Source organism: Notechis scutatus, chromosome Z (genome assembly GCF_049901735.1).
Source record: "Notechis scutatus isolate UNSWTSFEM ecotype Mainland chromosome Z, rNotScu1.2, whole genome shotgun sequence".
Lineage (NCBI taxonomy): Eukaryota > Metazoa > Chordata > Lepidosauria > Squamata > Elapidae > Notechis > Notechis scutatus.
The window spans coordinates 134327514-134354715 of NC_142025.1; the positions used below are offsets into that span (position 1 = coordinate 134327514).

Here is a 27202-nt window from a genome sequence, read left to right on the forward strand (position 1 = left end):
TCATTTCCTGAGAAATTTCAACTGCTGATTTCTGGACACCAAAGGTATAACATTAGTGGCTGCTTTCAGTTGTGGAATAAAATGATTGTTTCACTCACCAGGCACACATTTTGACTGTAGCCTAAAAGGACATTTCTCAACCTTAGCAGCTTTTAAGATGGGTGAACTTTAAAAATCAGAACCCATCAGGGTGGGGAATTCTGGGAATTGAAGTCCATATATCTTAAAGTTGCTAAGGTTGAGAAACCCTGCTCTAAAGTCACATTTAATTTACATATAATCTCTTTGAGCCAAGCATCACCATTGGATGTCTGGAAATTCTCAGTCATCCAGGTCATGGTTGTCCCAAAAGTGCTTTTTGAAGAGGCAACTGAGTCATTTTACTTTTCATCCAAGAAGTTTCTTCAGCTCTGACTGGATGGTGGGGAATGGAAGGATTTATACTCTCTCTCTATAGAGAGAGAGACAAGAGTGCAAGGAGTATAAATCCTTCCATCCCCTACCATCCAGTCAGATTTGAAGAAGCTTCTTGGATGAGAAGCAAAATGTCTTCAAAAAAAAAAACACACCAAGAAAGTCCAGTTGCCTCTTGAAAAAGTACCTTTGGGACATCACCATGGGAAAAATACATTATTTTGGCAGGAAAGGCTTCCAAGAAATGTATGTGTGTATCATTCCACGATAAGCAGGAAAAGAAACAATGTTTACTTCTGTCCCTGTTGTTGAGCCTGCTTTAACTGACAGCTTCCATAGCAAAACATAGAGGATGCGGGAAAGTTGGTTTTCTGGATACGGGGCATGCTTTTTTTCAGGCAGCTGAATAGAATTTGAAGGCTAATCCAACCTCAAGGGTATATTTTTTTAAAAAGACATATCCAGATAGGACTCCAGATTTGATCTATTCACCGCTTTATCCTCGGCCCCCCCGCCCTTACTTTCGCAGCTGTCCCTTTAAGACCCAGGTTTCCCTTTCTGCTCCCCATCACAACACCAGCGACACGTGCCTCTCCGCGTGCTTCCTACGCTGAACTGTCGCCTTTTCCCCCCCTGCCACCTTCCTATTGGCCAAAACTGGGTCAGACTCCTCCCACCATGTCTCCTCCCATTGGTCAAATCTAGGTCAGAGCCCCACCTGCCCCATGGCAGACGCACATGACAGAAGTAGCAGTGGAGGGGGGGGGGCGGTGTTTGCAAATCTCACGCTCTCGGGCGTCTGGTTGGTGGAGAAGGGCTCGCGAATCCCCGCCCACTTTCGCTGCCCTGCCCCTCCTACTTTGTGGCAATAGGAGGGGCGAATTCGGAAATAGTTGCGAAGTGCTTGTTGAGGAAAGTAACTGGAGCGATTTTTTTTTTTTTGCAATTTTATATCTGCATCTATCCGTCTATTGCACGCGTCTAGCTCAAATGCATTGGTTCCCTTCTGGGGGAAGCCTGCATAGGACTCCGGAACGGATCGGGATCCGCTTTCGGTTTCTCCCCCTTATTATAACGGGGACCTGGCAGAGTAGCAGGTGCGAAAATCTCGGATTCCTTCATTTCCTGCCCGAGAAGGCGCTTTTCCCTGGTTGGAGATCGTGCATTGCTTTTTCCAGTGCTTCTAGGATTTAGCTGGAAGAGGAAAAGGCGAGTTGATCCACCGCCGCCGTTTAGAGGGAGCAGGATCTCTTTGTGAAGGAATCACATCGCCGAGTCTTTTCCTTTAGAAAGGGGAAAGGCTAGGGCTTCGGATAAAAACCTCCCGAGGGTAATTAATTCCCCCTCCCAAAAAATAAATCCATTTTTAAAAAATTCTGAATCAGACAATCGATTCCCCCGTTTTCTGATCATCTTTAATTATTGTTTCCTGCTTTATTGAAAAATTAAATCTCTCCCACGCCCACCGCCACCCGAGCCTCTTCATCTCCACCAAGATCCGGACAGATCTTCTGCGAAGATCCTTTTTGGTGCCGACTGGTTGCTAAATTTGGAGCGGGGCAAAGCGGGGGCCGTCCGCCAGCGCCCTGGAGGCTTATTTCAAGGCTGGTGGTGGAAGGAGAACGAGAGAGGAAAGGGGGGTGGGGGGCAAGCGGGAAAGAAATATTTTAAGTTGGGGGGGGAATCATCCAGGTCCTGAAATTTCCTTCCCCTCCTGACCATCGCGGGTGGATTTTCGTCAGGCTCTAGTTCGAAGCTTGATGCTTTTACTGATACATATTTTTTTTATATTTCTAAAGTCGGGACACTGTGCTGGAGATTGTCGAAAAGAGAGGAAAAACCCACCGTGGACCCTGGAGTTAACTGCTGCTCCCGCTGCCGCAACCTTCACCATGGCCCAGGGCAGTCCGGCACCCAGTCTCATGTCTTCTCCTCCTCCTCCTCCTCCTCCTCCTCTGGCGATCGGAGGCCCCAGTTCCACTATGGTCAGTCTCAAGAGCCTCCTTCAAGGACCGGTCAAGAGTCCTGAACGCCGGGGGACCAAGGATCTGGCCTCATGTGAGTGATTCCAACCCCCACCCCAACCCACCCCCACTGCCTGCAACATGCCAGGTCTAACCAGCATTTGTGCTGGCAGCCACACAAAACATTTGCTGCTTTCCAACTGTTTTGCCAGTTCACAGTGGAGAGATTTGATTTGCTTGTTTAGAAATTGCTAAAGCAATTTTTTTGTGCCTCTGTGTAGATTATCATCTATCATCTATCTGTCATCTATCTACTCAATCAGCATTCTAGCTAGCTAGCTAGTCTATGCTATATATCTATCTTATCTACGTATCTATAACTATCTCACCTATTTATCTATATATCCTATATATCATCTATGTGCTTATATCTATCTATCTATCTATCTATCTATCTATCTATCTATCTATCTATCTATCTATCTATCTATCTATCTATCTATCCATCTATCCATCTATCCATCTATATATCTATCCTTCGATGCATCTATCTATCTATCTATCTATCTATCTATCTATCTATCTATCTATCTATCTATCTATCTATCTATCTATCTATCTATCTATCTATCCATCTATCTATGCATCTATGCATCTATCCATCTATCTATCTATCTATCTATCTATCTATCTATCTATCTATCTATCTATCTATCTATCTATGCATCTATCTATCTATCTATCTATCTATCTATCTATCTATTCATCTATCTATCATCTATCTATCTATCTATGCATCTATCTGTCTGTCTATCTATCTATCTATCTATCTATCTATCTATCTATCTATCTATCTATCTATCTATCTATGCATCTATCTATCTATCTATCTATCTATCTATCTATCTATCTATCTATCTATCTATCTATCTATCTATCTATCTATCTATCTATGCATCTATCTATCTATCTATCTATCTATCTATCTATCTATCTATCTATCTATCTATCTATCTATCTATCTATCTATCTATCTATCTATCTATCTTCCATCATTTAGGAATCAAAAACAACTTTGATGGCACATAATTCATCAACTATATAAAGAATTGCTGCTAGTTCCATTTTACAGTTTGGGAACCACCCTTTAAGGGTGGGAGCCACCCTTAAAGGGAGAAAGAGGTTGGCCATATTTGCAAAGCGTATTTTCCGGTTATGAACCAAATCATGGTTTATTCAACCCATTTTTATGGGCTTGTCCCACTTAACTGTAGCTTGAACTTGACATGGCTGGCCAGGTTTCACTACACATTAGATACATTGTGTTTGGCTGGTTTGTGATTCAGTGTGCCTGTGGCAACGTGGAATTAAAGTGAGGCTCTCCTCTGGGCCAGGATCATTTTTCATCCACCATTTGAACTTTGAGAAACGTTTCCCAAGTATTTCATTTTAGCAGTCCAAGTGTTTTCTGCCTAGCTTGCCTGAGACATGCCAATTTCATAACATGGATGCAGTTTAAAAAAAATTAGGTGTCTTATGTCATAATAAAGATAAATGGTATCAGGTTGTTGTGGGTTCTCTGTAACACACACACACACATACACACACACACACACACATGGGGGTAGAGAGAGACCCTATAATAAATACTATTCCAACTATCACTCCATCTTGTTCATTTTTCCTCCTGACTATAATTGTTTCCCAATCTCTCTGCCCATTTGGGATTCTTTGCAACATTGGATTGTCTTTTCCATCCCAACCTGGCCAATCTCTTTTAAAGTAACAGGGACACACCAGTACTAAAGGGCCTCCTTGCTGTGGTGTTCTGCTTGCTTTCACTTCTACCTTTTCTGCCATCTGGATTTGGGAAGAGGAGGGGGGGGAAAGGAGCAGAGGGAGTGTTGCCATTATTTCAGGGTCCTCATTTCAACTTGCCACAGTTACTTCCCCTTTTTGTTCTGTTTCCTGTGATGTGAATTGCAAAAACAAGGTTTGTGTTCAAGGAAGATACTTTTTCAAGAATTTGCTTGTGAGAGCTCCTGTGCATGGAAGCCTCAGCCCTGTTTTAATTTTGAAGGGATCAAATGAAGCTTTGGAAGAAGGGGGGGGTTTGTTCTATCATAGCTTTTGGCTGGGAGGGGCTTAGATCTGAGCATTCCACAGGAGGCCAAAGCCCTTGTAAACAGTATACAGCGTAAGAGGTGGAGTTAGATACACAGCACTTCCGAGTTGCCCTCCTCAAACCTGGCACCCTTCAGCTAGAGTGAACTGCAACAGTGGTTGGAAGGGGAGGGTGGGCGTTGTAGTCCAACCCATATGAAAGATGCTCGCTTCCAGAAACCTTTGGCCAAGATGTCGGTGGGAGCCAGGATTTTTAAAGATCAGAATGGGGGGAGTAAGGGAGTGGGGGGTGAGAGGAATTTCCAAGCCTAAAACTTATCCTTCTCCCCATTCCTTGTAAATGACATCTTTAAAAAGGGCTTGCCATGCCTGCCATTGCGGTTCCTTCCTTTTTAAATGGAATTTGGGAATTCTGGTGTTTTCTAATCCCCCCTAATGCCTCATCATGCCAGCATCATCACAGGGTTTGTTTGTTTTTTTAAATAATTATTATGGAAGGCTTGGTGGGGGGGAGGGGGTATCGGGTTTTCAGGTGGAAAAATGGCTGTCCTGGTTTCCTTGCAGGAGCGGGGGCGGGGGGGGGGCGGGCAGGAGAGGATTAGCGGAGAGATCTTGGATTTCTGAGCTGGGAGGGGATCTTTTAAGGCCCTCTTGGAGAGAAGGTTTGGGGAGCCAGGATTCCTGGAGTTTTGCTGCTGGAGAAATGCCAACTAGTCAGGGTTTTCCAGGGTGATCCATCAAGGGGTGTTTCTGTACATGCGCGTGCATACACACACACACACACACACACACACACACACACACACACTTACATCTGCTGGCTGGCAGCAGTAAATCCCTTAAAGCTGCACACAGCTCAGCCACGGGACACAGCAGGAGGGAACGAAACGTGCCGGCGTGGAGCTTCGCTCCAGGAAACAATCTCTAAGACTTTTCACACGAGCAATCAGACAACGGGCGGGCGAGCAAAGGGAGGTGGAGGTGGCAGCAGCCGGGATATTGTGGGGACAATCACAACATTTCCCCGGGGTCAGCAAACTCCCCAGGAGAAAGAAGGGGAGGGGGGGGAGAAAAGTGTGAGGGAGCGCCTGCTCTCCCAAGCTGGCATTTATATTCTAGTTTAGCAGCAGTCAGGATGAGAGGTGGACAGAAGGATGCAGATGGTGGGTATCTCGGCATAGAGACCATGATGTGGGGATGGTAAGCCAGATCAAGGTTTGAAGGGTGCCAGTTGGATCCCTTAGCCTACCTGGGCAGAATCTTCTATGGGCTCACTACTTCCCCTTCTAATCCTTATTTAATATTTATTTTCCTCCTAGCGGCACAACCCTCATTAAGGCAAGATCCGTGTGTACAGAGGGGAGACTGTTGCGTGTTTTAAGCCCCCCTTCCCCCAAGGAGTCCTGCAGGGATGCCTGCATTGGGAGACATATTCCTTCACGTGCATCTCCTCCCCACCCCCTCGGATTTCAGGAGCGGATGCTAACCTTGACCATCCGTATTAACGTTCAAGGGTTGTTGTTGACGTTTTTTTCTTTCTGCCACGTGCATGATTTTATGTTGCTTTGGAGAGCCTTCTGCTCTTGTTTTTTTCCCCTCTTTGTGTTGTCTACGTTCGCTGGCTGGCTGGCGGGGGCTCAGTTTGTTTCTGATAACTCCAACCACAGGGAAGGCTGCTTGGTGCTGGCTTCTGTGTTTGGAGGTTTGATTATTTTGTTTGGGTTATGACTGCAGCGGGTTGGCCGAGTCTGGGTTCAAAATAATAATTGTTAAAAAAATCTTGTGTTCACTCTGCTTGGCGCCAGAGCCTGAATGGTCAGCATTAGCTATTTCCCTGCTCCATTTCATTATATTCCTTTTAGCATCTGATCCCCAAATATCCTGAGCCACATTAGTTACAAAAGTAGTATCTTATGTGGTTTATGGGTGAGATTATTATGTGGACCCTAAGCTAGGATTGCCTGATGGTTCTGTTTACTGTACATATGTAATACATACCTAGGGATAATGCAGGTTAAATATATTGTGTGAATTCAGCCTTGAAGTACTTTGTATTCTGAAACAGTTTTCACCCCTGCAATAGCTAGTGGGGCAGAATTAGAAAACAAGGCTCACATGCTGAAGTCTAGCTTTAGGTATTACATTAAATTGGCCATGGGGAGGATTTATGGGAAATTTTGGGGGAGTGAGGAAGCAGCTTAGGAGGTAATTTTAGTGTAACACAGGAAAAATCTTCATGCTTAAGAACTGGGACTAAAGGCAAAGGAGGAATGAAGACAAAATATTTATTATTTTTATTTTCCACTGTATCATTCCCCGTATTTTAAATAATATGAGCAGTATTCTTTCTTTCTCCTGTTCTTTGCTGTTCTTTATCTTCTGCAGGCATTTTATCCTTGTAGTACATTGTTCCCATTTTACAGATGGGGAAAACTGAGGCTTTAAAAAAATGGCCATGGATTGTTCTGATGAGTCCCGTGACTGAGTCAAGATTTCATCCAGCAGTTCATAATTGCCAGTTTCAGGTAGTTGTGTGGGTGGATCCAGGCATTGGAAGAAGAGAGGAGGAGGAGGAGGAGGAGGAGGAGGAGGAAGAGGAAGAGGAGGAAGAGGAGGAAGGAAAGAGAGAAAATATTCCAGGATCAATCTGTATGGGGCATCTCTTCACAGTTGGGAATTGTATGTGGGTTTAATCTAATCATGGGGCGTTGGGAGTGACTCGCCCAGTTTCGGGGCGCCAGGTTGGTGTCGCCACAGCCCATCAGCTGGGTCTGGACTACTCTTCCACGTGTACAGGCAGCATAAGAGTTCAGGTATGGAGCACCACTCCCAGGCCTGTCTGAACCTCGTCATGTGGGTTGGGCACCTATAAAGCAGACAATCACCTATGCTTCCAGAGACCTGGTGTTTTTGAGGAGGGAACACAGACAGCCCAGGTGCAGTGGAGAAAGGATGCAGGTGTGTGTGTGTGTGTGTGTGTGTGTGTAGGTAGGTAGATAGTAGATGTCACATCAAGGACATTTGAAGAAATGTTTGTATCTTCTCCCACTCACCTCCTGGCACTATCCTCTATTTGAGCCCACTCATGAATAACGATCTCTGCATGTGGTGGTGGTGGTGAAAATGGATCCCTTTTGCCCCTAGGCAGGAGCAGATTGAATAATATCTGAACCTAAGCCAGTGGATTCAGGGATTAGAGTCAGGCAGAAAATGCTTGTTTTTGCCATACCGTCTCCCTAGATTAATGGTTCTGAGGTGTGTGCCTGTATTAAAATCACTGAGAAGTGAGTTCCCTTGAAAGGCCAGTTTCTCTGAAAGGAGCCACCTTCCCGGCTGCCTCCTCTGAGCGTCAGGCTGGCAAGGGGCAGCAAAGGAACAGGCGCACTGATGAAGCCGATCAGATACGGCTGAGCGCAGCAGGGGTCAGCTGGGGTAAAGCCGCGCTTGTATTTTGCTGCTGAACAACAGGCAGGCCTTGGGGCGGAGAAAGTGAAGGATAAGTCCTGGGCAAATTTCAGCAGTTTTACACTACAGATATCAGCGATTGCATTTTACAGCCTCAGTGATCTACAGTTGTCCTTGCTTCTCAGTCCTTCATTTTAACCACAGCCATAGATTAGAAGCATTTTAATCTGGCCTCGCTGCCAGATATTTAAAAAGCTAAATAAAAACACGTGATCCAGCACAGGAGCAGATACATGTCCAAGTCTGCAGTGCAAAAAAACAAAAAAACAAAAACCACCTCGGAGCAATCATGCAAATCCTGGCAAAGATTGGCACAATTGCAGAAAGATAGAGGGAAAGATTTGGCATCCTTAATATGTTACTAAGGGAGTGGAGAATCTTTCAGATCTGAAACCTTTTCCCGTTTTTAGTCTGAGGCAGTTGCTTCAAGGGTGAAGCAGGCTGTTCTGATCATTTGGGGTCTTTCCAAATTCAGAACAGAATTGACTGAAACAACACGATAGAAGCAGGCAGCTTTGAACCCAAAGCAGATTTTCGCGTTGCACATTTTAAAAAAAAAGTCAAATTTTTAAGGTATCAGTTGCCGATTAACCCGGGGGAAATTTCATTTTGAGTTTGCATGAAGCCACCAAGGAGATCAGAGGTAGAATGTGGGACAGCATTATCTACAGCAAACAGTAGAGATGGCAAAATACCAACATGTGCCTGGCTACACAGCTGCCACTCTTTATGCATTTGCCATCCTGACATCCGATGCAAGGGTGTAAGTTATGGTGTTTGTGTGGTAATTTTCTCTGGTTATTTTTCTTCCCCCTCATTTGTCCCTTTTCCCCTCTTGCAGATACCCATACGTATGGGATTATTAGTTTGCATAACCACTTTAAAACTTTAAAAAGCTTGGAATCTGGATTATATAGTGCATTGGTCCCTGAAAAGTAGCATTTCTCGCCATCAGCATCTCTTAGGAAGGGTGGACTTCCAACTCCCAGAATTCCTAGATGTATTCCTAGGATACATCTTAAGGTTGGGAAGCACTAATGTACAATTAGAATAGTTTCCAACAAAGCCTTAATTATTAGAATGCAGTGGGTAGGTGGTTTCAGTCTAAGTAGCATAAATGGTAGATGGTGATAGCAATAGCACTTAAACTTATATACTGCTTCACAGTGCTTTACAGCCCTCTCTTAAGCGTTTACAAAGTCAGCATATCGCCCCCAACAACTTGGGTCCTCATTTTACCCACCTCGGAAGGATGGAAGGCTGAGTCAACCTTGAGCCTGGTGACATTCGAACTGCCAAATTGCAGGCAGCCGGCAGTCAGCAGAAGTAGCTTGCAGTACTGCATTCTAACAAGTGCGCCACTGCAGCTCTTGGTAAATGGTAAATACTTTAACAAAAACTGCCAGAATTGCATCCATGCAAGTGAATATCAGGAGAAACTAAAAAACAACGAAAATATTAGGAAGCCCATAGCTGAGAGGTGGTGGGTTTCTCTTTGTGGGCACTCAAGCGCTGGAAGGCCATCTGTTCAGGAACCTTTAAATCTTTGAACAGAACAAGCAGATGGATGGCCTAAATTAATATTTCCAAATCTTATATTCTAACATCAAGCCAACTTTTTCTTCCTCTGAAATAATGGAGCTACATCTGTAAAAATCTTTGCTGTATTCCTTGACTTACCACCACAATTAAGCCCAAAATTTCTGTTGTTAAGTGAGTTTTGCCCCATTTTACAACCTTTCTTGCCACAGTTGTTAAATCATTGCTGTTGATAATTTAGTAGTATGGTTGTTAAGCAAATCTGGCATTGACTTTGCTTGTCAGAAGATTGTAAAAGGCGATCACAGGACCATGGGACATAGCAACAGTCATAATATGAAGCAATTACCAAGCATCTGAATTTTGATCACATGATCATAGGGATGCTACAAAGGTTGTAAGTGTGAAAAATGTTCATAAGTCACTTTTTCCAGTGCCATTGTAACTTTGAATGGTCACTAAATAAACTGTTCTTACTCGAGAACTATCTGTTCAGTTGTGGTGATTATTAGCTTGGAATGATTATTTTACTTGACACTTTACAAGTCTCTCCACACTTCAATCCCTGTAAGTAACTTGATGGTACAGCCATCTCTTTGATTCAAACAGACCTGTGCTAAGTGTAATTTACTTAACTGGCAAATTATAATAACTTATAATAACATTTTTATTTTTTACATCGCATTCCATATCCCTTCCAGACATATCCCTTCTTGACTTTGTTAAATAATCTTGCGCTAAGTAGGGAGGCTAGGCATGATAAGGAAAATTTGGCATTCTGAAGCCTCCAGTTACATGTAGGAAGTCCTCACTTTATGACCATAATTGGGACTGGGACTTCCATTGCGAAGTGGGCAATTTTTAAGTGAATAATGCCTGATTTAATGATCTTTTTTGCTGTTGTTGTTAAGCAAATCCAGCTTCCCGCATTCTGACTTTGCATGTCAAAAGCCCCTTTGGAAGGTTGCAAATGGTGATCATATGAGCCCTGGGCACTGCAACTATTGTAAATACTTGCCCGTTGCCAAGTGCCTGAATTTTGATCATGTAATCACTGAGACAGTCATAAGTGTGAAGACTATCTTTTTCAGCATTGTTATATGTTTGAATAGCAGTTAAGCAAATGGTTGTAAGTCAAGGACTACCTGTATTGCCATTTCCAAAAATTCAGGATAGAGATAGATAGATAGATAGATAGATAGATAGATAGATAGATAGATAGATAGATAGATAGATAGATGATTGATAGATAGATAGATAGATAGATAGATAGATAGATAGGGAGGGGGAGAGAGAGAGAGAGATTAACAGAATTGGAAGGGACCTTATAGGTCATCTAGTCCAACCCTCCGCCCAAGCAGGAGACTCTACACCATTTCTGACAGATGGCAGTCCAGTCTCTTCTTGAAAGCCTCCAGTGATGAAGCTCCCACAACTTCTGAAGGTTAGAGAACTATAAATGGAATTGGAGCTAAACATTTTTAACTTGCTGGAGTTGGAAGATGATGTGGTTTAATGTTTTCTGCTTTTGAAGAAGGATTAATGTTTGGTTTGGGAAAGGATCTTATCGTTGCTAAAGGCATTTTGCATTCCCTTTGAATCGTATTTTCCTTTAAAACTGGGGTGGGGAACAATGGCCCTTTTATGATTTGTGGACTTCAACTCCCAGAATTCCTGAGCCAGCATGGCTGGCTCAGGAATTCTGGGAATTGAAGTCCACAAGTTATAAAAGGGCCATAGTGCCCCACCTCTTTTTAAAAGAATATCACCTTTGACTGAATGGCTTAAATATGCGTAGCTGTAATTTATACTCATTCATTATTTTTCCCTTTCCTCTTCACATTAGTTCCTTCTTTTTTAATTATAAGCTGCTTTGGCCAGATATACCCCTTGTCCCTTTACAGTACAAAATTTAAGCTTTAATATGTAATATCAGGGAAACAATTATTAATTCATTAATTAACAACTCTTCTTGTCCATGTCCACTTTGTTTCTGAAAGCATTGCAGTTTCCTTAAGCATCTTATCACAGATTTACCACCTTCAGCCTTCTCCTCGCAACATGAGCAAATTCTGGTCTAATTTTCCAGATTCTGACTTTCCAGTTAATTGCCTGTCTTGTTTTTGATCGCATTTCAGTACGTTCCTATTCTTAGATCATACATACATCTTGTTCTTTAACCTGCGTTTCTCCTTTTTGCCCTCCCCTGCTGCTTCTGTTCCATTGCAGGTGTGATCAAAGACAAGGAACGTAAGATGGAGGACGATCTGAGCGTCTCAAGACCTGGGCACTGTGCATATCTGGGGTCCCTGCTGTGGGAACGCACCTTGCCCTATAATGAGATTGAGTATGTCGACTTGGATGAATTTTTGCTGGAAAATGGTTTGCCCCCAAGTCCAGCCCATCAGTCCTATTCCCCAGGCAGCCAGCCCACCGCCTCGCCTTCGAGTGGGGTAGTGGTGGATCTTAGTCGGCCGGCTTCTTGTGCGTCATCGTCTTCGGCCTGTTCTTCATCTGGTGAAGGTCTAGTTGGCAGTGATTATGACCAAAACTGCAGCAAGACAGGTAAATTTGGCTGTACATTGGGCAGGAAGATGGTGAGTAGGGGAAGAAAAGGTGAGAACATAGTGATTGGCTCCTGTGGTTCTCCCGCTTTTGGGATGAGATTTGTAAGAAAAATGTAAGAATATCCTTTTAACTCTTTCCCCAAGTCTGTTTTTTCTATAGAATAGAGTATTTGTAGCTCAGGGTTGAACTATGGGGATCCTTGTTGCTCCCTGAGCTTGGTGGTTTTCTTGCAGACATTTCATTACTCTACCAAGCAACATATGCACTGATGGTGTTACCTAGTTGGATAATAAAACATCTGCCAAGCTCTGAGAGCACCAAGGACCCCGCGGTCTAGGTTTTTTTCCTCAGCTTCCAAATATTTTAGATGTCGCAACCAGCACACACTGATTGTAGGCCTAAAACCATAGTTGCCCACACAAATATTTGTTGATAGTATTATAAAGAACACCATTATAAAGCTAGAGTACAAATTAGAGTTGCGTTGCTATATGCTTTGTTTTGTTTTCCTTTTGCAGTGCCCCTATGGCAGAAGTGGGGAACGATGGCCCCTTTATGACTTGTGGACTTCCAGCTCCCAGAATTCTTCAGCCAGCCATGAAGTCCACAAGTCATAAAGAGACTATTGTACCTCACCCCTGCTCTATGGGATAACAAAAAAGCATAATTTAAACTTGTCCTTTGAAGTTGTAAGGGGCAAAGTCATATTGTAATTTACATTTTTTTTTTAAAGACAAAGATTTGGGGACCTGCATCCAGGTTACAAATGGATGCATGTAACAAAGCATTTTTTTAATACAAAAATAGATTGTGGAAGCCCTGATTTGCAATGAAAGAGCAACAAAAGAGAAGAGTGTATGTAGGTTTTTTTTTTCTTTTCTGAATCATTCCTTCCAAGCTACTTTTCTTCCTGTGGCTAAGGCTATATGAAGAGAAAAGTGCGCTGAGTGCGCTGAGCAGAGAAAAGTAGGTTTTTTTTTCTTCCCTCTGCTCCAGATCTCAACTTTCTATTTTGACCCTTGTGCTACTCTTGTATGTCCTATTTGATTAGTTCTTACTTTAAAAAGAACCCTAAAATTATTACAAATATATTTATTGTTGGGTTAACAAAAAGGTGCTTTTTTTCTTCAAAAAACAATTGGAAAGAAGAAGAAAACATTTTGCTTCTCATCCAAGAAGCTTCATCAGTTCTGATGGTGGGGGGATGAAAAGATAGGTTCATCAGAACTGATGAAGCTTCTCTGGATGAGAAGCAAAATGTTTTCTTCTTCTTTCCTTCTTCCTCCTCAAGGAAAACACAACCGTTTTGAAGGAGAAAAAACACCTTTGAGACCGTTATGACCTGGATGACTGAGAATCTCCATAGATAACTTCAGAAAGGCTATTCTTTGAAACATGGTGTATTATGCAGGCTTAGCAGTGGTGTGGAGGTGATAAAAAAAATATTTTAGCACCCTCACTGGGTTAGAGGGGGGAAGGAAGACAGTTTCGTGCTCCTCCCTAATTGTGGCAAGAACTCTCAGTTTCATCTCCTCCTAATTGTAAATAGTTTTCAGTCCTACCTTCTGGTTGTGGTAGCAGAGACAGCCTTCTCCTGGCTGCTTGAGAAGTTAACTTCTCATTCCTAGTCTAGTTTTCACATGCCAAATACAGACTGATACACAACAGATTGTGTACTGCTAGCACACACCATGCACCCAGGAAGGAAGGTTATTTTAAATCCCATCTTGATTTGTATAAGAATTCTTTTCTCTACCTATTGGAAGTTTTAGAATTTCAGAGAAGTTTGAAGCTATTTTTATGGTGGAGAGGATCAGAAAACAGATTTTATGGAATAATCTAGATTAGAGGCAACTAAAGTTACAATGTTCTGAAAATAAGTTTACCCTGACTTCATGAAAAGTTCACTGCAGTCTTCATCAATGTGTGGACTTCAGCTTCCAGAATTCCCAGTCAGGGAATTTTAATTATAGATATTTCAAGGAATTCTGGCAGATGAAGTCCATACAGCTAGAGATACACCTGTTGAGAATTGATCCAATGGATGAAAATCCCATGTTATAATAGAATCACTGTATTAAAGAGTACATAGAAAGAGATGGAGATTTAAGACAATTTACAACAGTAAAAACATTGCAAATTAATGCATAAAAACTCAACTTTATTATTACTTTAACAGTCTCAAAGGCTCCGGGGATGTCTGAGAAGTTTGAATTGGGTATTGTGTTCAACTCCCATGCTGAAAACAATTACTTCTAAACTTCCATTTCTTTTTCTGGATTTCCACAACATGCTAAGTTTGGTTAGTTTTAACCTTGTTTAGGGCTTTAGTAGAAGGATTAGCATGTTGTACAAGTCTAGCCTGTTTGAATAGTTTATGGTTCAGCACTATCAGAAAATGGATTAATTCTGTAACCAAATCCACTGCATTGTGTAAACCCCACCTCAGAGTGGTAATAATATTGTTTTTATTTTTATTTGTACTGACAAATTCCTTGTGTGTCCAATCACACTTGGCCAATAAAGGATTGTATCCTATCCTACCCTACCCTACCCTACCCTATCCTTTCCTATTCTATTTAGACTTCATTTCTGACTGAGCCTTGTTCTGATTCCCAATAGAAAGGTGGAGTGTGTGGATTTTTGAAAACAGAATAATAAGAAATTTGAGTTGAATAATATTTAGAAAGTGATGTACCAGGTTTGATTCTGAATATTGCTTTTTGGCTTCCATTTAGAAGTGTGATTGTTGAGAAGTTGGAGGAAAGGAGGAAGTTTACAGAGTTTTGGATGGAAAACTGGTGCCTACCGTTTACGGTGAAAAATATCAAGAGTGCAAGTTAATGGGGATGATGATCCCATCCATAGTGTTTGGAGCTCCCTGGAGGATATGCAACACCAGAATTGTGCTCTAGAGCAATGTTTTTCAACCTCAGCAACTTTAAGCTGTGTGAACTTCAATTCCCAGAATTCCTTCAGTTCCCAGTATCGCTGACTGGGGAATTCTGGGAATTGACGTCCACACAACTTAAAATTGCTGAGGTTGAGAGACACTGCTCTGGACTCGGACCAGTGGTGCTCCAGGTTGATTTGCACATCACTAATATTTTGATCGCATCAGACAATGTCATCAGTAGAGTGCAAAAGTGATGCAATTAAACTGATATTCAAGATGATGCAGGTTTTCAAGTGAATTCTAATTCCTATAATTGATAAATATATATGTCCCTCTCAAACTTCGATAACACACCAGCCCTCCAATCTCCCCCACCTCACATAAAGTTTCTTCTCAATTATAATCCTTCACTTCCTCTAGCTCAATGTTAATTGGAACACCCAGCATTTCTGAATGCTCCATCTCTTCCTTGTAAGACATAAACTGAATTCTCACAACACACTAAAACTCCATGGAGTTTGGTGGCCCAGCATGGAAAGACAATCAAGCCATCATCTTATGCACAGGCCATTACATTATGCCATAAAGTTTTAATTGTTTGGCTACATGGTGTGAAATGAACACATATATTGTTTTATTCACCCAGGTCTATTAATCAGTGGATTTAAGACCATTGCAAATATTTTTCTCTTTTATTTAAAGAGAAAGTACCCGGAGCTCTTATATCTGGGGGGAGGGGGGAAGGGGCAGAACATTAAACACAAATTGCCTCCCCTCTCTAAATGTTTTTACAGTTAAGTCACCCCATCCTCTAAACACACTGTGGGATCCTTTGTGCTCCCTGAGTTTGGTGGTCTTCTTGCAGATGTTTCATTACCAAACTAGGTAACATCATCAGTGCGCTAATGATGTCACCTAGTTTGACAGTGAAACAGCTGCAAGAAAACCACCAAGCTCAGAGAGCACAAAGGACCCCACAATTCAACCCCAAACTACAAATATTCTCTCCCATCTAAAAACTATTTTGCCAGCCTGGAAGCCTGATATTTGCCCTCTACCACCCATCCTTCCACCACCACCCATGTTGCTTCATCAGCTATGTTAGCATTCCTGAATACTGCAGCCAATGTTTAAAAACAGAAAAGCCTCCCTTTTGCACAAACACTGCCCCATAACCTGGAGAACCTAAACGTCAGGCCTTTCCTCCACGTATAAGAGGGAGAACTCCGGGGGATGAAGTTTTCTCCTTTCCTGAGCATCAGCTGTGGGTCTCTTCCCCCCCCCCACTTTGCCACCTCAAAGAGCATGTTTGAATGTGTTTGCACGTGTCCTGGAGTAGAGGCCCAGCCCTAGCGTGCCAGGAGGCTGCGGGGAATCCCGTGTTACTGGTGTGCCAGAGCCCTGTGTCAACCACGCCCTGCTGGGAAAGGCCCAGTCTCGTGTCTGTGCATGGAGCCTCCTGCTTTCGCTCACGTTTCTCACCCTGCCTCTGCGAACACATGTCGCTCGGCTGGGCTCTGCGCTCTCGCTCTCATCGCTCCTGCCAGCTGGCAGCCTGCCCCTTCCTCAGCGCAGGGCGGGGCAAGCAGGCACGTGGGGCTGCGGTGTGAGGCAGGCAGGCAGGCAGGCAGGGCCTCTCTTAGGGGTGACTGTGTGGCTCTCCCAGCGGACAGTTTCCCACAAGGGGCCAGCCGCAGGGGCTTGCGAAGCAGGGCGGAATAGCTGTGGGTCTCTCCTCCAAAGGGAGGCGGGCGGAGCACTCCAGCAGGGCGGTCATTTGGGGTCTCCAAGCGGGGGAGGAGATTAGAAGGGATGACTGGCAGATGTCTCGGGGAGGGAGGAGGGGGGAAACCAGGGTACCTGGGTCCTCCAGCAGGCAGGAGCACCTGAGTTCCTCTGCTCTATTACAGTAGCAGGGAAAAAGACAGCATTGATTTGTTTACAGAGAAAGCGGAGATGGTTTGCTAACAAGAAAAAGCTTGAATGCTGGTAGGGAAAATGTTGGCTAGAACAGGAAATGGAGGGTAGGTACAAAAGGGGCTTTTGGATCCAGGATGGGGTCTTAGCATCTGATTGAGTTGTAGGTTGTTGTTGGTGTGGGCATTTAAAACTCCACATTATAATTTATGAAGGTTATATTGCTTTGTGACCTACATTTCTAGTTTCTAGATCCTAAATCTTGAGGAAGAGGGAGGGGGGGACCAGGAAATTAGGAGTTAGAAGGTGGGGTGGTGTTCCAGGTTGAGGACTTGGGGGAGAGTTAAGGGTTAAGAGTCCCTGTTTTCTGGCAAGTGCTCTCCTCATCCATTGCACAACTTCAAGGCATCTCTGGTTCTGCTAACCACAACATGACCTTCTCCTTCCCTGCCACATCCCCTGATTTTCCCAGGCCGAGTAACTTGATAAGCTTTTAAAGCAGTGTTTCTCCACCTCAATAATTTGAAGAGATATGGACTTCAACTCCCAGAATTCTAGGAGTTGAAGTCCACACCTCTTAAAGTTGTTGAAGTGGAAAAACACTCTTTTTAAATCAACCATCCTTGATTTGGGGTTGCCAGAACAAGTTCGTCGCTATGCCCTCTTTCTGACTGTTTCTTAGGTCCTGTCAGACATGGAGTGCACCAGAAAACCCACCTCTACTTAAATGGGGTTGTTGGGGTGCTGTTTAACCTGCATAAATTCCTCAGCCCCTCTGTATGCCTTTCATCTTTGTGATCTGTGCAGTTGCCTCAGGAGCACTTAAATGTACTGGGTTGTTCTCCACAATATCTGTTAATCCCTTTCTTGAAAAGTTGAGGGGCACCGGGGAAGTAGAAAGGGGGTGGTTGGATATATGATCATCAGGAAGGAGTAGGGGACCACCAGGTAACTTTTGTTGATGCTTTCTCTCTTTGTGCGAAATTCACCCTCCTCCTTCCTTACCTGCCTCAGGTCCTATCACGCCAGTTTCCCGAAGCACACCCAGCCCAGTAGATCCCGAGGCTGTGGAAGTCCTCATGAACTTTGACCCTGACCCTGCTGATTTGGCATTGTCCAGCATTCCAGGCCACGAGACCTTTGACCCTCGCAAGCATCGGTTCTCAGAAGAGGAGCTTAAGCCCCAGCCGATCATGAAAAAGGCCCGGAAAATACAGGTTCCTGATGATCAGAAGGTGAGCTGGGAACAAGGATAGGCCGCTGCCTTTGGGGTTCAGAGACCTTTCGCTTTCATTTTCCCATTCTCCTTCACGTGGTAGAAATAGCTTGGATGTTTCTTTAAGGAAGGGAGTATGTTATTCAGACAAAGAGAGAACAAAGTTACTCACAAACTAGTACAAAGTTACTCACAAACCAAGCAATAAAAACAAGATCATAAACAATTTTATGTGTTCATTGCACGCATAATAAATACAGGGGCTATTTAGTTGGTTGAAAATGATTTAGGAGGAGGGGTTTAGATCAGCGCAGGCCCAGCTGTTCTTTAAACAGCTTTTTATATAGTCCTCCTCTTCTGACAGGTTCATTTAACAATAGTTTTGCAGTTATGATGGCCTTAGGGAAAAAATGACTTACGACGGGTCCTTGAAGTTATGACCATCACATCACTTTTGTGATCACATGATCACAATGTGGTACGTGGCAAACAGTTTGCATTTATGACTGTTGCAGCATCTTGCAGTCACATGATCTTGATTTGCCACCTTTCTACTTTGCTTCTGACAAGCAAAGTCAGTTGGGGAAGGTGGATTTGCTTAATGACCATGTGATTCATTTAGTGACCACGCGATTCACTTAATGATCACAGTAGAAGAATAGAATAGAATGAAATAGAATAGGAATAGAAACAGGAATAGAAGAGATGAGATGAGATGAGATGTCAGGTTTCCAAGTGATGAAATCCATTTAAAAAGAAAAGAGCAAAAAGTCCATCTTCCAAAACCATTTTTTTTAATTTAGGAAAGCATCAATTTGGCAAAGTCCATGGTGATTCCAGATCTGACACAACCCGGAATTACTCCACAATATTAGCAGTTAGAAACAATCCCCAAAAGTCACATTCTCCAATAGAAGTAATTCAACATTGCTTGATGTCATAAATCTCCACCTCAAGGAGCCTGAACACGGTCAGCTCATGTTCCCACGGGAAGAAGAATCACCTAGCCTAAACAACTCTCTCTATCTCCACTCCTCCCCGCTTAAAAATGTGGCAAGCCCGAAACTCTTCCCCCCATGACTGCCACAGAGAAAGTAAGAAAAATAATATATACTAAGCCTAACTAAAATACATATGTCAATTTCGGGCTTGACAATAGAATAGAATAGGAATAGAATTAAAATAGAATAGAATAGAATAGAATAGAATAGAATAGAATAGAATAGAATAGAATAGAATAGAATAGAATAGAATAGAATAGAATAGAATAACAGAGTTGGAAGGGACCTTTGAGGGCTTCTAGTCCAACCCCCTGCCTAGGCAGGAAACCCTACACCATTTCATACAAATGGTTATCCAGTCTCCTCTTAAAAACTTCCAGTGTTGGAGCATTCACAACCTATGGAGGCAGTTTGTTCCACTGATTAATTTTTCTGTCAGGAAATTTCTCCTTAGTTCTAAGTTGCTTCTCTCCTTGCTTCTTGTCCTCCCCTCAGGGGCTTTGGAGAATAGCTTGACCCCCTCTTCTTTGTGGCAGCCCCTGAGATATAGGAACACTGCTCTATCGTGTCACCCCTAGTCCTTCTTTTCATCGAACTAGACATACCCAGTTCCAGTAAAAACAGATCTGGTCACTTAATGACTCACTTAACAACTGCATCGCTTAGTGACTACAATTTTGGTTCCAAATGTGAACGTTAAGTCAAAGTCTACCTGTATGACCTTTTCCAGGCTAAAAAGAAAATGCATGGTTTAATAAACAGCAGGGAGGTCCTCAGCTGGTCAGCTTAGGTCTAAGTATTTTCAAAATGTCCATGGCCCTAAAGACAGGGAGATGAAAATAGAAGGTTTAGGCCTTCCCCCTCATTTTTTCTCTTCACAACAATGAGGCTAAAAACAGGAATGAATCTCAGGAAGGTTTATGGTAGAGGGAGGATTTGTACTCACATCTTCCTAGTCCTATCCCTCCATTGTAATGGCTTTATAATGGGGCGGGGGAATGATACAGAAAGAATGATAATTTTTAGAAAAGGTCAGACACCTTGAAGCAGGGGTCTCCAACCCCAGGCCATGGACTGGTACCGTGCATGGCCTGTTAGGAACCGGGCCATGCAAGCGGTGGGCAGGCAAGCGAACCGTCATCTGTGCATGCGCAGGATCTAGGTTGCGTGTGAAACCATCGATCCCCACCCACCCCAGTCTGTGAAAAAATTGTCATCCACGAAACTGGCGCCACAAAAATTCGAGACCACTGCCTTGAAGGATTCCATCTGGTATTCATTTGATTGCTTTTCCCAAACTGGGGTCCTTATCAATGGTGTATATATATATCCCTTGGCTCTCAGAATGCCTTTATTAGCATTTGTTTCTTTATTGATTTATATCCCACCCTCATTCCAAAGACCTGGGGCAGCTTCATGTCCCTTGCTAAGAATTCTGAGTGGAATCTTGTACATCTGCAGGCCGTGTTGAAGAAAGATTGGGTATTGGATATTGAATCTAGTCCAATTCCCTGCTCAGCACAGAAAACCAGATTAAGTCTTCTTCTTAATCTGGTTTTTGGTTTCTGCTTGAATGCATCTGTGAAGGAAGACAAGCCATCTCCCAGTGTCATATTCTACTGCCAAAGTGTTTTAGAAGTGTGTTCTGATCTACAAAGCCTTTTTTGTAATGTAAATCCAGCATTCTATATTCTGCTGTACTGCTCATGCATGACATCCTTTAAAGTATTTCTGTAGGGCTTGTCCTATTCCCACTGTGCCCCGTTCTTCCATTCTGTCTTTATAGAACTTGGTTCCTTGTTCCAGGATCACATTCATTGATCTTTTCCAAACCAGTTGGTTTGCTTTCACTGGGTTTTTTTTTCCCCCCAAGTGCAAATGCCCTTGAAGAACTGGCTGCAAATTTGACTGGGGAATCTGACCTGTGTAGGATGTAGTGAAACTATTAGTTGTGTAATCTGAAAATAATCCTCTTTGCCATTCCCCTAATCTACAAGGAAGCTAGAGTAAAATAAGTAAAATAAATTTAGAAAAACTTGTTCTTGAAGTAGCCATCTTGACTTCAGGTAATTATTGCACTGTTTTCAGGATGTTTATAGATCAATTGCTTTATGATCCCTAGAATTTTCCCAGGTATCAACGACAGGTTTGTGACTTCTTAGGTCCTCCTTTCCCCCTTTTTTGAAGATAGGGATAAGTGTGTACTTCTTCAACTAGATCAGTCAGTCCTCCAGGGTTCCTCAATGGTTCAACCAGGCCATCAACAAATTTCTTCAGTAGAAATGTAACCAACTATTACGGGTGTGCGTAATCAGTTGGTTACAGAGTGGAAAAGGTGCCATTGGATCCAATACAGGTGTATTCAGAACTTTTCCTGGTCTGGAAAGATGTGTTTGAGTTAGGAAGATAGCAACAAGGAATCCAGGTAAAAGAATCAAGGAGCTGCCCACAGTTAGAGCAAGTAACACCTGCTCTCAAATATATTTTCTGCTTTGGAGCCCAATACTGTAGGCTACAGATAGTCCTCAATTTATGACCAGTAGTTTGGCAATTCTTCAAAGATACAATGGACCCCCTCAAAAGGTACTTAGAACCTGGTTTCAACTTTCCAGCAGCCTCCCCCTGCCCCCTCTCCACCTTCCACATTCACATAATCTGGGCACTTGGCAACTGGCCCATAGCATCACCACAATTTATTGTTTTTGCCAGCAAACACAAACCATTGGAAACAATGAGCTCACTTAACAACTGAGGCATTTGCTTAACAACTTAGTGACTGTGGCTGTTGCTTAGTGACTGCAGCATTTGCTTAATGACCACGACAAAAAGGTTGCAAAGCTGTGCACGGGGTGACCTGCTTAACAGCCAGCATGTCTTACTCTGGGCTCAGTTATGGTTGTAAGTCGAGGATTAATTGTAATTCCTTGCTTTATCTCAGTCCTGCTCCTTCATTTCAGCTTTTCAAATTAGAGAAGACAGAGTCAAAATGGAAGTTGAATTTTTTATTTGTTATCTGTTATCGTTTTACCATTTTTGTTGAGTTGCTTAATTTACTGTACAGATAGTCCTCAACTTACAACAGTTCACTTAGTGACCATTCAAAGTTACAACAGCACTGGAAAAAGTGACTTATGACCATTTTTCATACATATGACCGTTGCAGCCTCCCCATGTTCGTGTGATCTACACTCGGATGCTTGACTCATATTTACGACGGTTGCAGTATCCCGGGATCATGTGATCCCCTTTTGCGACCTTCTGACAAGCAAAGTCAATGGGGAACCAGATTCACTTAACAACCATGTTATTAACTTAACAGCTACAGTGATTCACTTTACAAATATACAAAGAAAAGTTGTAAAATGAGGCAAAGCTCACTTAACAAATTTCTCACTTAACATAAATTTTGGGCTCAATCAGTCATCAGGATACAAGTCATGGTATGTTTAATGTTTTAAGAGTTAAATCTCTGCAGCCATCTAAAAGTCTTGCCTTTTGGGATATGGTTGCATTTACAGCCTTCACTTGCCAGATCCAAATTCTGCCTGGCAGAATTTGCTCTTTCCTGGATCATCCAGATCATCAACTAAGGCTGTCTGCTACCTGGGCAAGCCAAACCTTACTTAGATTTCAAGTCACTCATTCACAGTGCCTTTTTGTGATTGACTCGGGATTTGACCATGGGTATCCTCTGCAATCATATACAGGGCATTGCTTCATAGAGCACAAACATTGCCCTGAATTGGATAGAGGGCCAACAGTTGTCAAGTCCATGTAGGAACTGCATACGAACATTTAAGTGATGCAGAGTCTTGTGGGAAATTGACAGAATTATCTATTGTACAATGCTTATGTGTTACTTTCTTTGACACGTCACTTTTTTCTTCTCCCCCCACTTTTTTTTCCATATTAAACCAGGATGAAAAATACTGGAACAGGCGGTACAAGAACAATGAGGCAGCAAAACGCTCAAGAGATGCTCGGCGCCTGAAAGAGAATCAAATCACTGTTCGGGCAGCTTTTTTGGAGAAGGAGAACGCAGTCCTTCGGCAAGAAGTGGCCAATATCCGCCAGGAACTAACCCGCTACCGCAGCATCCTCTCTAAATATGAATCTCAGCATGGCACCTTGTAAAATCCACAGCAGGGCGCTGTGCTCTTCTCCAAGATCCCGCCACTGAGGTGGTAGGGCCACCCTGGTTTTTCAACCCAGACCCCCTCTCTTCCCAAACCAGGCAAACAAATAATCCAACAACAGATGTTTGGAACGAGGGAAAGATCTGCGGTGAGCACTTTCCACCTGCAGGGACTAACCATGGTTAGCAAAAAAGGAGAGTCCCTGGGTGGGCATGTCCCGCCCCTCACCCAGAACAGGACAGCAGCCAAGATGTTGAGCTGGGCATCATAGATACCTGGAAGACACAAGGGCTCTGTAGCATGTTGGAAGATGTATTGCACACACTAACACATATATGTGCACGCACATTCTCTCTACACCTGTATCTTAGGGTTTGACTTATAGGTGAACTCTTGATCCAAAGGACAATTCAACCAGAGACCATAATGTCTGCAAACCACTGTTCTGTGTGGCATTTGGATGGGACTTGGATACGGATGACCCAGGAGCCCTTTAGGCAGATCTTAGTGCCTAGGCTTGGTCACACAAATAGTTTTTTTTTTCAGCAGATGATTGCACATAGTTTAACCCTTTTTCATTTCATCCATCGACTGTGGGGTTACGACTAAGGGACAGGCAAGCCAGCTACAAAAGTGGACATGACATCCAGGTTTTCTGGACTCATCCCTACCACTGTGACTTTACATGCCCCTCTTGAGGAACCCTCAAAGTCTTGGACTCCCTGAATGGAAAAATCCTTGTTTTTGAGATCAGTAAACATCAAGACTCCTCTGTCTATAGAATGCCAAATTAAATCAAACGGGTTGGTCACTCATTTTATTTCCACACCGAAGGGGACTTCACATCTGATGGCAGAGCTAGGGGTCGTTAGTTTTAATTGTTACAGTTATATTATTCTGTTTTTAGTTTTAAAAAAGGCAAGTGACTGCACCTGTTTTCCCCAGCACTGCCCAGTGTGGTATCATGTGTACAGAAATGATAAAACACAAGACCTCATTTGTGTCCCTTCTAAATATGAAATCTATATAAATACATACACACACATAGATATATAGAGATATATATATATATATAGTTTCATTTCATCTCTTTTTTGTAAAACAGACAAAATGTGTGGTTGCTATGTGTGTGTATATGTATATACACGCAGCCACATTCACTCCAGGCAAGACTTATGAGATTAAACTATGTTCTTCTATTAAGGGAAGAATGGTTCTTTCGTACAGAAAGGGAATGCTGGACAAACATGTTTAAAATCTCTTTTGGAGAGATTCCTAATCTTTTTAATTTTCCATGTAACAGTGTTGTTAAGAACTTTTGGAGAGGGCTCGATGGCAGTTCCACCCCCTCCCACCCTCCTAAAAGATGTTTACAATGATATGCTACACGCAATGAGGAATAAAGGAAGATGGGATTTTACAAAATGCAATCACCAAATAAATTTTCTTTCTCTGTTCACATACCTGTCTGTAGATGTAATGCAGACATACACATGAGATAGTTCCTTTGTGCTGTACCAGCTTCTATTTTTGCAGGCTGGGCCATTTTTGGCTTTGGATCAAACAACCACTTTCCTTTTTGTTTTGTTTTTTGTTTTAAAATTTTACAATTCCCTTTCTATAAAGGTTGGGGGAGAATGTTTATATGCATGGGAGAAAAGGAAAGCAACTTGGCTGTAATAAGAGCATCTTGTGACACTTGAAAGACTAACATACAATGTTGCCACATACTGGTAATCCTAACGACTACAATTGAGCCCAAGATTTCCGTTGCTAAGCAAGACAGTTGTTAAGTGAGTTTTGCCCATTTTACAACTCTTCTTATCCTAGTTGTTAAGTGAATCACTGCAGTTGTCAGTAACACAATTGTTAAGTGAATCTGGTGACATGCCAGATGATCACATGACCATGGGGAATACTGCAACGGTCGTGTGAAAAATGGCCATCAGTCGTAACTTGGAATGGTCACTAAGTGAATAGTGGTAAGTTGAGGACTACTTGTAATGATTACGTGCCATCAAATCATTGCAGACTCTTAGTGACCGTTGAGATTTTCTCCATGATGATCTGCCCTTACTCTTAATCTCATCACCACTCTAACTAGAGTCTTCTCCAGGGAATACGATCTTCGCATAATGTGTCTGAAGTAGGATAATTTGAACCTGGTCATTTGTGCCTCAAATGAAAACACTGGGTTGATTTATGAGTCGTCGGTTTGTATTTTTGGCTGTTCGTGGTACTGTCAGGAATCTTCTCCTACACACCAAAGTTCAAAGAGCTCAATATTCTTTCCTATTTTTGCTTCGACAAAGGCCAACCTTGGCTCCCATAATGCCAGGGAATACCATGGTTTACTAATAAAGTAGAATATTTGTGCTCAGGGTTGAAATGAGTGGTCTTTGGTGCTCTCTGAGTTTGGTTGTTATTTTGCAGATGTTTCATTACCCAAATGAAGTATCATCAGATACTTCATTTGGGTAATCAGTTATGATTTGGGTAATGAAATGTCTGCAACCAAACTCAAGAGAGCACCAAAGACCGCTCAATACCACGATTTGCATGATTCTGATCTTTGTAGATAAATTGCTATGTAGTAACATTTCATTAAATGCATGGAATAAAGGCAAATGTAGGGTGTCATGTAAGACAGAGCTTCCACTGTTTAAAGTTGTAGCCTCCTGAATGCTGAATGCTTCCCGTTATCCTAAAATATATCAATGCTGGCTAAAACCTGGAAGAGATCCAGCATTATCTGTAGGACCAAAAGTTCCTTAATCAAGTTACAGATTGGTGGACCCTACTTTAATATCGTCTTTCCAGTTGGTTGAGACTTGACAGAGGTGTCCTGATCTCTGGAAAAATTCAACCTCTCCCAGTTTGTGGAGTTTTTTAGGCAAGTAGGAGGACACGAATGGAGATGTGGTGTAGCAGAAGCATAGCTAAAGCCAGTCAGGGTTGATCAGATCAAATCTTGAATAGGACATTGCATCACTCTGTTGGGATGTCCCACAATAAAATAGTATACAGGTAATCCTTGACTTATGACCTCAATTGAGCCCAAGATTTCTGTTGTTAAGTGAGACATTTGTTAAGTGGGTTTTGCCCTGTTTGTGACCTTTCTTGCCTCAGTTATTAAGTGAATCACTGCAGTTGATAAGTTAGTAACCTGGTTGTTAAATGAATCTGGCTTCCCCATTGATTTGGCTTCTCAGAAGATCGCAAAAGGGGATCGATCACATGACCTTGGGACATAGCAACGGTCATAAGTGTCAGGTTTCCAAGTGATGAAATCCATTTAAAAAGAAAAGACCAAAGTCCATCTTCCAAAACAGTTTCTTTTATTTAGGAAAGCATCAAATTGGCATTCTGGATCTGACACAACCTGGAATTACATCACATAATATTGGAAGTTAGAAACAAACCCCCAAAAGTCACATTCTCCAATAGAAGTAATTCAACGTTGCTTGATGTCATAAATCTCCACCTCAAGGGGGCTGAACACGGTCAGCTCGTGTTCCCACGGGAAGAAGAATCACCTAGCCTAAACAACTCTCTCTATCTCCACTCCCCCATAGTCAGGAAAGAGAAAGTAAGAAAAAGAATATATACTAAGCCTAAATAAAATGGCTACACATATGTCAATTTTGGGCTTGACAATAAATATGAACCAGTTGCCAAGCATCTGAATTTTAATCGCATGATCCTGGGGAAGGTCGTAACTCTGAAAAACAGGTCATAGGTCGTAACTCTGAAAAACAGGTCGTAGGCCATTGTAACCTTGAACAGTCTCTAAATGAACTCTTGTACGTAGAGAACTACCTGTATAGAAGTGACCTTGGGAGATGAGTGAGGTGGAAAGGATGCTATGTAAGGAAGAATCAGATAAGAGAAGGCATAGCCCGCAACTGCATAACGGGCAAAGAGAGAGGGAAAGGAATCTCCTCTGGCTGTAAGGAAAAAGA

General features: G+C 42.6%; 1 protein-coding gene across 2 annotated transcripts; it reads left to right on the top strand.

Moving 5' to 3' along the window:
* Positions 1-1276: 1276 nt before the first annotated feature.
* Positions 1277-24035, top strand: DBP (D-box binding PAR bZIP transcription factor). Of its 2 annotated transcripts, none has more exons than XM_026682368.2 (5): positions 1277-1623; positions 2214-2472; positions 11736-12071; positions 17902-18122; positions 23023-24035. In XM_026682368.2, the coding sequence occupies exons 2-5, from the start codon at positions 2307-2309 to the stop codon at positions 23236-23238; spliced, it is 939 nt and encodes a 312-aa protein (XP_026538153.1). In that variant the 5' UTR covers positions 1277-1623; positions 2214-2306; the 3' UTR covers positions 23239-24035. The 2 variants fall into 2 exon arrangements, with proteins under 2 accessions (XP_026538153.1, XP_026538154.1); XM_026682369.2 differs by having other exon boundaries at positions 1277-1511.
* The last annotated feature ends 3167 nt before the right edge of the window (positions 24036-27202 follow it).

Excerpts from the sequence above, each read along its gene's own strand:
- DBP (XM_026682368.2), top strand. The coding sequence starts at position 2,307 with ATGGCCCAGGGCAGTCCGGCACCCAGTCTCATGTCTTCTCCTCCTCCT. Across the intron at positions 2,473-11,735 it reads GACCAAGGATCTGGCCTCAT|GTGTGATCAAAGACAAGGAA; the intron begins GTGAGTGATTCC and ends GTTCCATTGCAG. Across the intron at positions 18,123-23,022 it reads AGGTTCCTGATGATCAGAAG|GATGAAAAATACTGGAACAG; the intron begins GTGAGCTGGGAA and ends ATATTAAACCAG.